Raw genomic sequence first — 16194 nt, forward strand, 5'->3', positions numbered from 1 at the left:
AGTATGTTTGTTAATTCAGATGCAGACACAAAACCAAATTTAATCACAGCATGTAGTGGGATTAATTTACATGAGGATTTTACACAATTTTCATCAGAGAACTGTTCAAAGACTATTTTTACCAAAAAATTTAGAGATTTAACTCATATTATAGCAAGTGGTAGGTGGCTGAAAGAATCAGTAGCCAGGCATGGTCACAATGGATCAAACCAAGACTGATAGCTCTCTGTAGTCTGTTGCTTTAGAAGTGGCCAGTAACAAAAGTTTGGGGGAAGAACAAAAGAACAGTGCAAGTATTCAGCAATACTTTCGCCACAAGAACTCACAACATTCAGCAATAAATGTTTTTTTTACACTTCTGGCTTCTACAACACCCATGGGCTACGAGGGTCACAACTTAATTAAGCACTGAGTGAAAAAGCAATACAAATACAAGAAGTTCAAGACCTCATTACAGAGATTAAAAAAAACAACTCACACACTGCAAGCACTTGATACTCATAATATATATATAGCTAGAATAAAAATCTAAATATGGTCATTGGCAATATTTCCATATATTTTCAGTGGTTTGCAGAGTCATACCACATCAAAGAAACTCTGAAAAGAAAACTTACTTAAAAAACAAAAAAGTTTTGCTCCTGAGAGCCTTAAGGGAATAATTGACTAGAGACAATTTATTGATTGTGACTATCTCACATACTTTAATTCAGGTTGCCATAAAACATGATCAGTGGCTGGAAGGCAGTTATTTGCTTGAACCTTCCTCAGCATCACATGCAAATATTCGAACAGATCTGTTGTAGATGAAGACAGAAGATGCAGAGGCATTACAAAATGGGGTCTGAGCTGCTTTTGTTTGTTACTAACACAAAATTCACCTGCTGGAATTACATAAGATGGTAAAACCTGCACACGCTTACCTTGTGACTCATCCCATCTCACTTACTAGTAATTGCAGATGCATTAAACCCTTCTGCCAATAAGCTGGCAGAATAAATACATAAAATACAGTTTTAAGTGTCCTAAGAAGTTACATTAAGCTCCATAAAATGCTATGAAATCCAGAAAGTCTCTGAATTCTGATGTGGGCTTAATTGGAAAATTAATCTCTTGTGCTTTTTTCTACGTGCTAAGTGAATATACAGCAGCTTATTTTCTCCTTCAAATTATGGGAAGCAATAAAATCCCAAACCCTTTTACCGTTGCATACTGAGTTTCATATATGCTTCCTCCTCTGCTCACAGTAGCAGGGGCACGGTGGTGGGAAGCAGACTACCTACTTATTTTAAGCAGCAAGAAAAACGGGTGTGGCAAAGTCACAGCAAGAAACCATTCATTTAACAAAGGCTGCTGAACACACTTTAATAACATGCCATAATAAAGTAGTATGTTGCTTTAGTTTTCTCTGTAAATGAGATCAAGTGCATATAAAATCCAATCAGTAACAAACTGAGTACTTTTTTCATGTTCTTGAACCGTTTTTAGGACTCGTGGACGAGTTCTTGAATTAACTACCTCCTGAACCACAGGACAACACACTTTTTGAGCTGGTTAAAACAGCTACATTAAATACTACATTAACTGCATTACTGCATTAAGTTTCTGTGCTCAGTCCTTTCCCTGGTATTACAAGATCTGACTCTGATCACAGTTAGGTGATCCTTTTGACCAGATGAGTTACAAGACATGCAATGTCCTTTCAAGCTCTAAGGAGGACCAGACATGGCTTCTTCCTTCAAGGTGTCCATTCAGCATCCTAACACCCTCCTGCCTCCTTCAGCCCTTCAAGGACCCTGACACTCACTACCTTGCTGTGACTTTTATCATTTATCACCTTCAAAATGTATCAATCCAATTCACTAAGGTTAACTTGCAATAGGTTACTTCCCTATTTTGTAACTAATCCATTACTATTTTTAAGCACTCTGAACTGTAAAACTGTTTCTGGTTTTATAGGCACAATGTCACACCTTGCAGTCACCTGGCAACTGGGGAAGTTGTGATAAGACTGAAGGGTAATTACAAATTCAAAAAGGAGAATGTTGCTTCTTATACCAATGTTTTACAATCTTGATTTTGCATTTCTGTAGACTGTACTCCTAATGTAAGAAAGGGATGTTTTTTCAACAGTCCACATAAACTATTCTGTGTGCCAGGAAACTCACAAGTTCATTACATATTTCATGATAAGTACACCTCGTTTTCCCACTACATTATTGTATTTGCCCACAGGGAAACCCTACCATCAAAACCTGTTTTCAATGCAAATTAATCTCAAACAATATCAGTATTCTTCAGCCAAAAGAACAGTGTGTTTATTCTTCAGGGTAAGAAAAGTTTTAGCTAACAAGAAAGCAGCCACTTCATGACTGTTAGGCTTGAATGAAAACGGCACTGTATCACCACAAAGCTTCTGCTTATAGATATTTGCTCTTTTATCACTTCCCTGACTTGCAGCAGGATTTGCATGCAGATCTGCTGTCACGGGTTTTCTGTTAACTACCACAACATCCTGGTAACTTTATGCAGTAACAAAAGACAAAAGTCACAAGAGGAAAAAACCAAAAGAGGAAAAAAAACAGTTTTTCACATTTAGGAAAAAGACTGCTGTAGAGACAGCAAAAAGTTTCAAGGAAAGATTTTGCCCTGTTTTACCATCGATGAAGTCACCCAAGTTGAAACTTAAAATGTTAAAATCCTTCAGAAGATTGGTCACTTTATCAACATAAATGTTTGCGTTTGTGATAGATTGATTAGCCAAACTTCTGAAATTTAACACAGGCTTCCAGAACAACTTAAAATTGCAGTTCACCCCCCAAAAAAGTTTCTGGATTTCAAATACAATTCATTTAATTATACCACTTATGACACACATTATTAATACATTTTAAAAAACCCAAACAATTGTCTGATAAAAGAAAGTTAACGTGCAAAAATCAAACTATGAGATTGTTGGTGTATTCTCCTGTGTGTCAGATTCTACTACAGTTTTCCTCACAATCCTATCGTGCAATATTTTCAATTCTCAGGAAGTTTCTCATCTGCTAAAAAAATATTTTTCCATTCACAAAAACCTTGTAGTTATCCAGCATCACCAAGCATTACAACCAATTGAGTGATTCTACCAAAATGCTTTCTTCATTACGAAAAATACAAAATTTTGTCAAATTTTAATAAAAGCTAAAAAGTACTTATTAATGGCATCCCAATAAGCTACATGTATAAATGCATGAGGATGAGAGAATCCATGGTTCAAATAAGAGTCCCAGATGTATTATGATAACGCTTAAAATAAGCAGACACACATTCTCTGAATATAAACATATCCCAACTTGGATGAATTTCAAATTTATTTAGGAAGAAGACTTGTTATATATCATGCTGATGACTAAAGTGCAGACTGTACAGATTTACAACAACCTTAACCAAAGATTATTTCAGGAGGGCATTAACTGCTAAACGGCTAGAATACAATAACTGTATCGTGGCATGTTATTACAGAGAGGACTACAGGTTTTATCATACAGGGGGAAAAGCGCCATGATAAACAAGAGAGAAGGTAAAGTAAACAATAGCTCTTCATACACGCCCATTTGCAAGTGCGGAAAACTCAGACATGCAAGTTTTTGCAGGGCCCTCATCATCATAGACTGTTCCATACATCAAGAATACAAGTAACCAAAATATGGACTTTTATCCTGCTAGGATGTTTAGGTATTTAATTCTTAGATAGTGTTTTTATTGCTTCTTATGATGACCTATTCAAACACAGTTTATGGCAATTTTGTTGGTACTACGGAACAAACACTTGCCTTGTACTAACCTGTCTTCTTTAAATAACTGCATATTGTACCATTATTCTGCCAGAGTCCAGTTGATAGAGACCATATTCCAAACTAGCATATTCAATTAAGTTTTATTTAAGTAATTAAAAAATTTTGGAACAAGCAGCAGTCACTGTAACTTTTGTCAGCACTAGTAAAGAACTAGAGCTTTTAAAGGCTACCAAATGCTCTTTTAACACTGTATTTTTCAAGTGGATTGTAACATCTCAAACTATTTTGCTACCAACCCATTAACTGCATCAGGAAGACACTTCCTGAACTTCCTATTAGTTTTACTAGAGCACATCCCATTCGAACTTCTCTAGACAATTCCAAAGATGACATAAAACTGAACATGTTGCGTACAGTAAATGATGCAAAGGCGAAGAATGCATTGATATCTCTTAAGCACATAAAGCATAAATTATTTCAAGCGTATACTGTCCTCAAAGACATACAACAGTGGCGATAAGCTATAGTAGGAGCAGCCACTCCAGCCCAACACCCCGGACAGCTCTGAAACACCGCAGGTGCCATGACAGCCAGCAGAAGCGTGGCAGGTCCCACATCGCCAGATTCTGACTGACTCACAGTGACAAAGGCAAAATAAGTTTTGTGGGTCACCTGCAGTATTACAGAATCAATATTTGCCTTGTACAGTACGTTGGACAGAGGAGCGCAGACACAGGGCAGCAAACACCTCCAGGGTAAAAAGGAACAGTAAAACGGCGTTTTCTCTACTATCCTGCTGAAGGCTAACATTCCCAGGAAATAAGCTCCATCTTCCTTTTTAAAAAAACAAATAAAAACCCAGTTCCTAAAGCTTTTCCTGACCTAAAGTTATTCGGACCTTCCATAATGTGGGACGCTGCCAGAGCCGGCGCTGACCCCGGCGGCGAAGGCCAGGCGCGGTGGCCGGGGAGCGGGGGCACGCCCGTGGGCTCCGCGGGTGGTCCACGGCTTCCCGAGACGAAGTTGGCTCGGGCCGTGCGGCACAGCCCCCCTCGGCAGAGACGGCCCGGGAGGCACCACACCGAGCCCCGGACCCTCCCCGGGGCGCGGCCCCACCGCCCCGGCCGCGCCGCGCCCGCTCAGGCCCGCTCGCCCCTCAGGGCCCGCCGCGCCTCGGCACCCCTCCGCCCGCAGGTGCACCCGCCCCACCACGCCGCCCCCTCCCCGCCAGCTAGCCCCGGCGCGCCCCGCAGACCTTCTCCAGAGAGGCGTCCATAGCCCGCGGGGTCCCCGGTGCGCGCCGCCGCCCCGCCGGGCACTTCCGCCTCAGCCGCGGCCGGCTCCACGCTGGCAGCGCTGACGAGGCCGCGGCGGGAGGGGCAGGAACGCGCTCACCTAGGGAACGGCGGCAGGCCCGCACCACCGCGGCGGACGGGCGGGGAGGATGCGGGGCTGCGGCAGGCCGCGGCAGCAGGGGCTGGGGGGAGCGCAGCCCGCTCTTTCTGCCCGGCACGCCGCCCGCTGCCGCTTCCCCCCCGCCCCGCTCCGGCTGGTGGAACAGTCCCGGAGCACGACCGGGGAGGTGACAGGTACTGGCGCATGCGCAGTGAGGCGGAGCAGCGAGGCGAGAGCTGCGCGGGGCGCTGTGGCTTGGAGTCCCTGCGGCGCTGGGCCGCGGCAGGACGGTACCCCGGGAGGGGTCGGCATGGCTTCAGCCTTCACAAGCCTCTCGGCTGCCACCCCGGTGTCGCCAGCTCGATCTACAGGGGCTTGTTACGGTGGCACCAAAACCGTGCCTCCGCCTCCGGGTCCCGCAGGGGGACGCTGCACAGCCCCGAAGAACGGGCCTCGTCCAGGCTCAGGGGGAGCCCGGGGACACCGGGCCGCCCTGCCCCGCCTCCAGGGCTTTATTTTTGTTCTTTCAAGCTGGAGCTATTTTTCGGTATGCATTCCTCTGCCTTGTAGCACTATTTGTATTCTTTAACAGCACAACCTGCAGATACCACCAATGTCCAGGGCAGCCCACGGGCCGGGGCGCAGCGTGTCCCCCAAGCACAGGGCACCTCGCTCTACTTTGCTATTAAAACATAATTAAATCTACCAGCCATCCACGCCTGTTTATAGTTATTCCTGGAAGATTTCATGATCGTTTCAAAGGCATTTATCCCGGTTACTATTAGGACCTAGAGCAAACTCCCACCTCCTGCCCGGAGACAGTTCCCGAAGCCATGGCTGAGCCCGCTGCCCAGCCGGGGTGAGGCTCCCGGTGCTCCCCCGTGGGCTCCTGGTCTTCCGTGCCCAGGGGCTCCCTGCAGGACACAGGCCTCCCCAGCTGTAAGCTCACCGCATGGAGCTCAAATCTGCTTTGTAGCAATGGTTCTGTGTATACAAAGCTGTGTACACAAGTCTCTTAAGTAAACTACACATCCCTTATGGCTTTCTTCTCAAATGGTCTCAATAGCAGAGGGCAAAGTGGGGGAACCGTGGGGGCTGCTGCTGCTCAGCAGGCGTGTGCCAGCCCTGTGCAGCGAGGTAACAAACCAGGCTGCAAAACAGCAAAACAGAAAAGACAGACCCTAACCTACTCATGCAAGCAAGCAACAAGGAGGTAATGAAGAAGGCTGTAAGCAAACAGTGCCTAGACTTCACTTGTCCCTTGACTGCTGCAGCAGCACCGCACGGTGCCTCCGTGGTGCAGCTCAGCCCAACGCCCGGCAGGCGCAGCGCCCGCCGCATCCCAGCGAACGCACAGCCACTCGCAAAACCAGCCCACCTGCCGGAGCCCGGGTGCCCAGCGTCCACCCGCGGGCCCAGCGGAGACCGGCGCGGCCAGACTGTGGCGTGCCGGCCTTCCCGGGCAGGGGCAGGCCCGGCGGGGGGGGAGCACTGAGGGGCGCGGGGGCGGCGGCGATGGCGGGGCCGGGGCGGCGGCGGGGCCGGGGCGGCGGCGGGCGGGCCCACGGGGAAGCGGCGGCGGCGGCAGGCGGAAGCGGCGGCGGGCGATGGCCGGGGCGCTGCTGCGCGGCGGGGTGCGCCGCTTCCCCTGGCTCTGCAACGTGCTGCTCTACGGCGGGCTCTTCGCGGCGGGCGACGCGGCCCAGCAGCTGTGGCGGCGGCGGGGGCAGCCGCCCGACTGGGCGCAGACGCGGCGCGTAGCGCTGGTGGCCCTCGCCTTCCATGGCAACTTCAGCTACGTCTGGCTGCGGGCGCTGGAGCGGGCGCTGCCCGGGCGCCGCCCGCCCGCCGTCCTCGGCAAGGTGCTCTGCGACCAGCTGCTCGGCGCCCCCGTCGCCGTCCTCGCCTTCTACACAGGTGAGTGCCGCCGGCAGCCCCGGTGAGGGCTGCTCGCCCGCAATGGACGGGGTTGGCAGGGTACGGGCGCCCGCGGCAGCGCCGGTGCGGGGCTCGGTGCGTGCCGGGGGGGCGGGCACAGGGCCCGGGCAGCACGGCGCACGGCCTCTGTGCCGTCGGGCAGCGCGGGGCCGAGCGGGGTCCTGCCGTGGGCCCGGGGCTGCTGCTCGGTGACAGAATTCAGCGCGCCTCGCAGGGGCCGTACCGCGCACCTCTGCTGGGATCGCCCCCTCGGCGCTCAGCACCGGCTGTCTCGTTCCCAAAACACAATTAACTGTAAATCTCAGGAGATGCTATAGCTCAGCAAATAAACTGTACTGCAAAGACAGCGTACTACTAATGTATGGTCTCCAAAGCTAGGAAGATGAGACTTTAGAGAAGACGAGTATCTATTTCAAAAATAAACATGATGGAGTCAGAAGAGTAGGTGAGACGGGTGTAAAACAAGGCGCTCACTTCATTTAAACTTCATGTGGAAGAGGAACAGGACAGGTGCTCTCTTCCCTGGCATTGGGAGTTCTGCATTTTATGACATCGACAGGGAAATCATTCAATTTGTGACTGAAGATAAATGAAGCGAAGGAAGAAGTCACACCCCAGCTACTCTCGAAGTCCTGTCTGCCTGTGTCAGGGTGTCAGCAGAGAATTGCCCGAGGTCCGGAAGGATTTTAAGGGCCACAAAAGGGATGGTAAAAATCCTTACACTGGGTAGCAGCATGATGGATTCAGCAAAATAATGCATTCATTGAGAGAGGCTCACAACTGCGTGACGTGAAAATATCTAGAAAGATACATGAGTTGGACTAAGGAACTTTGGGCCTCTGCTTATGTGCGAATGCATAGCTTTTGATTTTAGATCAGTTTGTGAAAAACATGTTGTCTAATACCTTTGCTTGAGATTGGTCACATCTTCCAGCTAAGGTGGGTCATATTTGAGGAGCTGCTACATCTCTTAGAAAGATGTGGCCTTAATTTGACATCTGAATATTCTCATCACATGAAACACTGTTTAAAGGGTTTATTAATTTGAACCCTTTAAATATTTCATGCGATGGGAATTCATTCATTTAATTTATTTCCAGTTTGTATGTGTCTAATATGTAATTTCAAGTCATACTGCTTTTCTCTTAATCTTGGGTGTAATGATGGGAGCCTGTTTTGAGGCTGTGTTTTCCTGGAATCAAGAGGAATTTGGATCAGCTAGAATTTATTTAAAATTTTGTAAAGCTGTATGTGGAGGGTTAAACAAGTAGTTTTGGAAACCGTTCTGCTTGTCAATTCTAGAATTTGGATTTGATGTAGTTATTTGTGAAGGTAAAAATATCACATATTGATTATGGCCAAAATAATAATAATAAAAAAAAAATTGGGTGTCCTTGTCCACTGACTTCAGTGATCTGTAAACACCTAAACTCCTTCAAGGATCTGAGCCACTTCTGACAATTCAACAATGCACAAGAATGCTTTATTCTCTGTATCACAGGGGTGTAAAAGGTACTTCCATCATATCTGTTCCGCTGCTGTACCACCGGTGAATTATGTGGCAGTGGAACAGATATGATGCACCACCTGTACTGTATATTCCAGCTGACTTATGATGTCAGTGCTAGAGCCAAGTCAATAGATCAGGAAATTCGATGCAGCACTATTAGGTAGCCAAAATGGTTTTTTTCCTTTGTAATGGGATCAGCTTTTCTTTCAAAGTTATTATAGTTTGAGAAGAGTTTGGGATAGCATTGGAAAAAGTGAACATTTCATTTTTGCATTTTTTCTGATTGTTGTAAATATTTTGCCATTAGGTATGAGCATCCTTCAGAGGAAAGAGGACATCTTTTCAGACTGTAAAAAGAAATTTTGGAATACATATAAGGTGAGGCAAGCAATTAATTTATCTCCCAGCTAAGCATAAAAATATTATTATTGGATAGAATACTAGAAATATTCCTTCCTCCAACAGCCTTTCTCTCACTCAATTATTTGATTATGTGTAGGAGGCTTTACGTACCAGCAGTGATGTGAAGTCAGGGTAGTCTGGATCAGGCACTACTGCCAGATGGGTGAAATGATGCTATTTTAAAAATGTACAATGTTTATATATATAACATCAGTTGCACCCAGCTCTGTTTGAATGAGAGCCCTACAATACAACACTGATACAGACTGTACTACCTTTTCTCTTAAGAAGTACCCACAGTAATGCTGTTGACAACACTTAAATGAACACCTGTTAAAATTATTAGTTACAGAGACATCTTTTTTTGGAATCGTTTTCAGCCTATACCTTTTGGTGACAGTCTTCTCACTTTCAGAAACACAATCCCTTGTCTTAAGATGACTTTGGTATAAATAGCTAGGTTTGGTTTGCATTTCTGCATACACAGGAGAAAATTATCCATGTTACCTCAGAGCTGAGTAAATTAAGAATTTTAAAGATATCTCAGGTGCAAGAACGATAGAATAGCAGAGAAAATACAAGAGAAAGAGAAACTGTGTTGCAATGTGAATTTCTCTTCACGCTGTGGAACTATATAGGTAGGATAGAAAAGGATTATTTTTATTCCTATGGAGGATGATTCTAAAAACAGTGCCCACTATATCCTATCAAAACATAAGGTTTCTATTGACCTTATGTTCTATGAGTAAGTTATCCACTGATTTTTCCAGAAAAGCCTTACATGTATGAGTAACTAGAAGGAACGTTGCAAATAAATGCAATGAGTGTGAAATAAGTAGTGTTCAGTGGTATTTCTCATTCATAGCTGAAAAGAATGTTCACATATTTAAACATTTGTCCATCCGTCTGGTAAATGTGCTTATGTATCTGATGTCAGGTGACTATGAAGACCTAACCAAGCTTAGAGTTTTGTATTTAAAAAGAGTTAGAATAATGTGTTTGAGAAACTTGAAGCAGAGAGGCTCATGAAGATGGTTAGAAGTTTAACATTGCAACTTCTAAATTACGCAGCTTAATTTACAATTTAACAGCTTTTATTAACTTTACTTAAATATGGTTTGGTCTTTGCTAAGTGTGGTAAGAAAAGAATGAATCTTTGTGATTGAATCTGTAAGAATAACACACGGTTCCTTTTCATTTCAGACGGGACTGATGTACTGGCCTTTTGTGCAGGTGAGTTTTTAGGGTAACTCAGTGAGCCTTTCTTTCTCAGAAAACCTGGTCCGATGCATTCATAGTATATCTAACCCAGTGAGAAGTCAGTGGAGTCATTGGGTGTGTAGGTGTAAGACCTAACAATGCCTGGAGCACTAACTGAGCTCTTTCTCCTTCCAACACAGCTGTCAAACTTCATTTTGGTCCCTGTTTACCTGCGAACAGCTTACACTGGGCTCTGTGGCTTTGTCTGGGCTACCTTCATTTGCTTTTCCCAACAGAGTGGAGATGGCACAGCAAAGTCAGCATTTATGTGTCTCCAAAGAGAGAAGGTCAATGCAGATGAAGAATCATCAGAGGAATAAGAACTTTAGTTCTGAAAACATTCTAAATTGTTAAACTGAGTTTATGGAAGTCAGTAAACCGCACTGCAGCCTCATTGCTATATTTAAAATAGGCATCTCAACATTTGTTGGTTAGTATAAGCAGCGGAACAGTTTGTCTTTGTGCCTTTGTTTATTTTTCATAAAAGAGGCCAGTTGTATATTGGCATTTAATTATTTTCATGCTGCCAGCCCATCTCTTCTGGGGAGAGCTGACTTACAGGGCAATGTAAGCATTTACACATCATGTCAGACCGCCTCACTGGGGAGAAATATTAACTGTAATTTCATTTTCAAGCAACTTGTAATTGCTAGAAAAAGCGGAATAGAACATTAAATTATCAGTTGTTGGATTTGAAGTTGTTATCAGTGCGAGATTGCTTTTGCAGAACAAGATCTAATGGATTTCTTATCTGAAAAGTAGCATTGAAAATGTTTTATTCCAAGCAAATGGAAATACTGTGTTTTGTAGGACCACTTTTCTATAGGGGTAAACTTGCTTTATTCTACATGAAAATCTATATAGCAAATTAATTATTTCATAGAATGTACAAACCTGAAATATATTTGTAGATCTTTTATCTTTACTGGGAGAATAAAGATGACTAACTTTAGTCAGAGTTCCTTGGGATGGATGCTGCATATTGACACTTGAGGGTAGCATCAGTCATAAGCAGCTTCTGCCTGATGGAATCAGGCTAAACACTGCAGTGAGCTCTTGTTGTATGTGTCAGTGACTTCTTGCTTTGGCCCTCGAGGGTCAAAGTACTGAAGAGTACATGGGAGTCTTGACACCTTGAGCCTTTTCTGCTGTTTCATTATGTTGAAGATATAATTTCAGATTTTGAAGAAGAAGAGCATAGGAAAAAAGGTAATGTGAATGCCAGAACCCATCTCAAAACAATCCAGCTATATATAAGGAACTTCCATTTCTTCTGCAAATGGCTTTTAAACATTCCTATTCATAAAAGACACTGGGTAGCTACACATAGGGAACTAGGAGGAGGTGAAAAGTAATTGTAGATGTGCTTTGTCAGCTGAGGAACAGGTGTGCTCATCAGTATTTTTTAAATGTGCATATGTATCTTGGAATAGGAACTGCAAATTTTTGTGGTTGCAGTAAGTTGAAATCAGTAAACGAGCCCTTCATTTATTAGAATGGGATTTTATGCCGGGAAGTTACTAAATTGTAAGCTTGAAACAATACCTGATTTAACCCATCTTGATGATGATTGTAGAGAGAAGACTCAACCCTCTTTGTTACAACAATAATAAATCACTTTGAGGAATGTCTGAATTCATCAGTCTTGTCTCAATAGTAAAACAAAGCCTGCGGCATAGGCTGTAAGTATACATTGCTTTGGCCAGCAGCTGTACGACTTAATATATTGCTTGCCATTATTTGTCACTGTGGGAGTCCAGTGCTGCTTAGCTCAGACAGGGAAGGGGATCATGCAAGCATTGCCCAATCTATTCCATTCCAGGTAAAATCAACTTGTTTAGCATAACCCCGTGTTAGAGTGATGCAAGGTATCCATATATCTTTGACCACAGGACTGCAGCAGATGGGAGGAGGGTAGATGGCAGCGGGAGCTGCTTCTACAGTCTGTTTTGCTAGCAGACAGGTGGAGGAGGTAGCTTCTCTCTGAGGATAGACAAGTCACTGCAATTCCACCTTCAGTTGTACAGGCTGACCTGGAAGAGGACACCTGCCTGTGATCTGAAGGTGGAATTAATTTTAATTGACTTTTGACATCTGTAGTATGGACACCTGCAACTTGGCTAATCAGTTTAAGCTCTGTTTGTAGTTAGTGGAGGAAAATAGGCTGTTCAGACATCTGTTTCAGGGTATGATGAATTGTGCGCTCTAAGTGTCTATTTCTTTGCATGGATAACAGAGAGTCTCAGATGACTGGGCTGCTATGTAGATAGTTTCATTGTAGATGCTTCTATATGGTGAACTGAATTTCCCTGCTTGGTGTCTATCTTACATGTCCTTATGGGAGCAATTTAGTGGGTGTTGCTGTATGAATCCCACAGTGTGAATGGGCCAGTCCTGATGCTGGACATCCCAGTAGGAGTAGAAATCCACAGAGGAACTAACTACATTTTACCTGTCTATTTAAAAAACAAAAGGTGAGTGAATAGAAGTTTCAGACAGCTATAGCTGTTAAATTGTTATTGTGCATATAAGTCCTCAGGATAAAGAAGCAATTTCAGTAGTGTTTTTTCTGTTGATATTTTTAGGATCAGAATAGTGTTTTAAGGTCTGTTCTATTTCCTGAGACTTAAAAGTTTCAGGTAAGGTGTGCTAATTAAGTATTTGACTTTTTTTAGGGATGCTATTTATTTTTATTTCTGCTTGTGCCTTAAGTGTTTAATGATTAATAGAATTCACTTGGAGAACGGAACTGGAAAATAATGACATTACAAGGGGAGTGAAATAGTGAAATGGCATTGGTTTGCTGTAAGCAGTATGCGATGTTTCGCTGCAACTGAGTGCAAAAAATATTTCTGCATGGGTATAGTTGGCAAAACTTAATCTCCAGATGAATCAAGAATTTAAAACTATTCTGGTGATCTGTATAATGCTGATGCTTTTCTTCAGCAGGAGTCTTTAATGAATGGAAGGTCTATCTTTTATTTTCAACGGCTTAAAAGCTTATACAAGCTGTGCTTTATTGCTGTATGCTTTTGTGCTGCTAGCTTTTTGCTTGGGAATTTGAACTAAATCCTGCTTTGTCTTCAAGTTTCTCTGACTGTGGGCTTCAGGGTTTCTCTCTGTATTTCTATTACTTGAAGTACAGTTCTTTCATGTAGTGGAAGCCTGTAGCTCTTATATTTCTGTAAACTTTACATTCTGTATAATCCTTTCACTTCCTCTGTTTCTCATGTCAAGGTACTTGACAGTTAAGTAACCCAGGTCCCTTTTCTCATAAAAAAATAGTTTGTTCTTCTGAACACTGATTGGTCTTACAAACATTTCAGATCCACGTAATGCAAATAAATGAAGCTGCGTTGGAACAAATTCTCAGTATGCATAAATTAATGCACCTTCTAAAGATTTTCTGCCTCTGTCAGTTTAGTCTGAGGACCTAATCCCTTAGTTGTTAAAGACTTTATTATTTCTTGAAAATTTTGGGGCTTAGAAGATTATTTTCATGGGATAACAGAATGGTTGAGGTTGGAAAAGATATCTGGATGTCCAGCCCAGGTCATCTAATCCATCTCTATTTTGAGACATATAAACTTGCTTCTTCTAGTAATTCAGTAATTTCTTTTAAAAAAAGAAAAGATGGGTGAGACTTCAGTCGTAAGGGCTTTAAGACTATTTCAAGGAATTGTACTGATCTTATTGCCAGCTGAACATGCAGATTTCCATAGCCAGAAAGATGAACAGAATTATACATGTTACATAGATGCTCAGGAAGGAGGGAACGTACTGCCAGTAGCTACTAGGCACGCATTCAGGTGACATTTTCATGTCATGGGTCCTCTCTAAGAGCAAATGGGATGAGAAGACATTTTTACCAGGTGCAATTCCAGCTTTGTGTTATTCTGAATAGCTGTGGAAATGTAGAGTCGGAATTTGATAGAATGAGAATTTAAAAATGTGTCTTTCTGCTGCAAATCTTTTATGCAAATGCACCTCCTGTGCTTACTAGTATGCGAAATACTTCCTTCTAGGCTTGGAAAATTCACCAGAAGGCATCTGTCTTTCACACTAGAAACAGCCATCCAGTAACACAGCATAAAATAACCAGTTTCAATCTGCACTGAAGGTGAAACTGCCTGTAGTTTGTTACTGTATCTGATACATCAAGTTCTCTGAGATCTGTGCAGCCTTAGCCTTCTGATTCTCTGTTATAAGCGCCAATGCTTTCTGCTCATGCTGCTGCCTCTACTGTTAGTGCCAATCCAGTAAGATGTGCAAGAAATACTTGAATTTGACTAAAATAATGAATTTCAAGTTGACTGAAAAATGTCTGTGTTTTTGCAAAGGCTTAATAAATATTAAATGCTCTTCTTTGGCTCTGTCTGTTTTTAAGTAGTGTGTGTATAAACAAAGCCAGGTCTTATGCAAATTTCTTACGGGATCTTCAAGGACCACAGGCAGCAAGAAGCTCAATGTGATGTCATAGACCTCTACACAGCAGCAGACTAAAAGACAAGCAGGGATTATTCACTCACTTTAAAGGTTAGTTACATATGTTAAGTCATCTGCCACTTCTGAACAAATTCAGAACAGAATTCCCGTCTTCACAACCTTATGCTGACGACAACGGACTCAATTTCTTTTACTGAAAAGAGGTAAAACTTCGATACAATTATCTGTTTAGGTAACCAATACATTTGCAGAAGGAACTGAGGAATTCAGGTAGGGAAAAGATTAAAAAAAACTTTAAAGAGAACAGAGGTTAGCAGTGGGTCCTTACCAAAGAACTATACTCAATGTAGTTTGTGTGGAATACTCTTGGGAAGGAAATGGTTCAGAAAATTTGAGGCTGAAAGGAGTAATGTATTCCACAACTGGAAGAGAGACACCACCTCCACTCCCTGCTGTAACTTCTTGTATATTTAGAATGAGGAGGAAGCTTTATGGAAAGTTTTCAAGTTGAAAAATTCTGTTTCATAGACTTCATGGCCAAAAGGGACCAAAAAGACCATTCAGTCTGAATCCTTGCATAATGCAAAGCAGAATTTTTCCTGAATCAAACCAGTGATGTTGAGTCTCATGCCATCTTCTAGAAAGGTATCCAAAGCTTCAAATAACAGAGGATCTTTTGTATCTCTAAGAAATTATGTATGTATTTTTATGAAAATATGTATCACCTATCTAAACCAATCTAGGCTTAATATTCAGATAAGATATTGTTACTCTTTTTTTTGACAAGATTTAAAGACTTGGTACAGCATTCCCTTACTGAGAAGATTTAAAGAGTTGGTACAGCTGGCAAAGCCTTCTGTATGCATGTAGTGGTAAACTTAAAAGTTTTTGTTTATTCCTCGGACAAGCTACAGTAGGGTTAGCTCTCTTAGCCCCTTGCTAAATCATTCTTCAGGCTCTTTTGTGAACCCTGTTGCTGTGCAACCTCTAATTTGAAATGCAGTCAGTAACACTGGGAAGATTATATATATATTATATTATCGCATATGGATCACATAGGTAATATTTTTTCCACCTCTGCTTAATATTCCTGTGCTTAAGCAGCCGAAGATTGTGCTTCCTTAATCTCAAAGTTGCACTGAGAATTCACATTCAATTGCCAGTCCACAATGACCAAAATTACTGTAATCCATTTTAAACAAGAACGAAGAATGCAGATTACGTATCCATATGTGTTGCATATACTCTTCAACATCATCCACCCTAATAAATGCTGCCACCCCCTTTTTTGCAGTTTATTAATTGAATGTGGCAGTGCACGAAAGGCTGATACCATGTATCCAGATAGAAAATCAGACTTCATTGCAAAGAGAATAGTAAAATGCATCATTCCCCTCTATGCAACACTAGTAACAATTACAGTTTTTTGTGCTGAGAGAAGTTGCAGCACCAGAAAAGACTAAT

At 42.9% G+C, this 16194-nt stretch overlaps 2 protein-coding genes across 2 annotated transcripts in view; one reads left to right on the forward strand and one right to left on the reverse strand.

Moving 5' to 3' along the window:
- The window catches only part of PDXDC1 (pyridoxal dependent decarboxylase domain containing 1), a 32219-nt gene extending 26865 nt beyond the window's left edge, over positions 1 to 5354 (reverse strand). The window contains exon 1 of the mRNA XM_056337209.1: positions 5035 to 5354. Coding sequence (XP_056193184.1) covers positions 5035 to 5055 — 21 coding nt within the window. The 5' untranslated portion in view covers positions 5056 to 5354. The remainder of the gene's footprint in view (positions 1 to 5034) is intronic.
- A 1372-nt stretch (positions 5355 to 6726) lies between these two features.
- On the forward strand, positions 6727 to 14653 carry MPV17L (MPV17 mitochondrial inner membrane protein like). The gene is made up of 4 exons (XM_056337214.1): positions 6727 to 7091; positions 8930 to 9000; positions 10228 to 10257; positions 10425 to 14653. The coding sequence occupies exons 1-4, from the start codon at positions 6782 to 6784 to the stop codon at positions 10602 to 10604; spliced, it is 591 nt and encodes a 196-aa protein (XP_056193189.1). The 5' UTR covers positions 6727 to 6781; the 3' UTR covers positions 10605 to 14653.
- Positions 14654 to 16194: the final 1541 nt, after the last annotated feature.

The sequence above is a fragment of the Falco biarmicus genome, chromosome 4 (genome assembly GCF_023638135.1).
Source record: "Falco biarmicus isolate bFalBia1 chromosome 4, bFalBia1.pri, whole genome shotgun sequence".
NCBI lineage: Eukaryota > Metazoa > Chordata > Aves > Falconiformes > Falconidae > Falco > Falco biarmicus.

Coding starts and splice junctions, on each gene's coding strand:
- MPV17L (XM_056337214.1), top strand. CDS start 6,782: ATGGCCGGGGCGCTGCTGCGCGGCGGGGTGCGCCGCTTCCCCTGGCTC. Junction 7,092..8,929: donor CGTCCTCGCCTTCTACACAG/GTGAGTGCCGCC, acceptor TTTTGCCATTAG/GTATGAGCATCCTTCAGAGG. Junction 9,001..10,227: donor AATTTTGGAATACATATAAG/GTGAGGCAAGCA, acceptor TTTTCATTTCAG/ACGGGACTGATGTACTGGCC.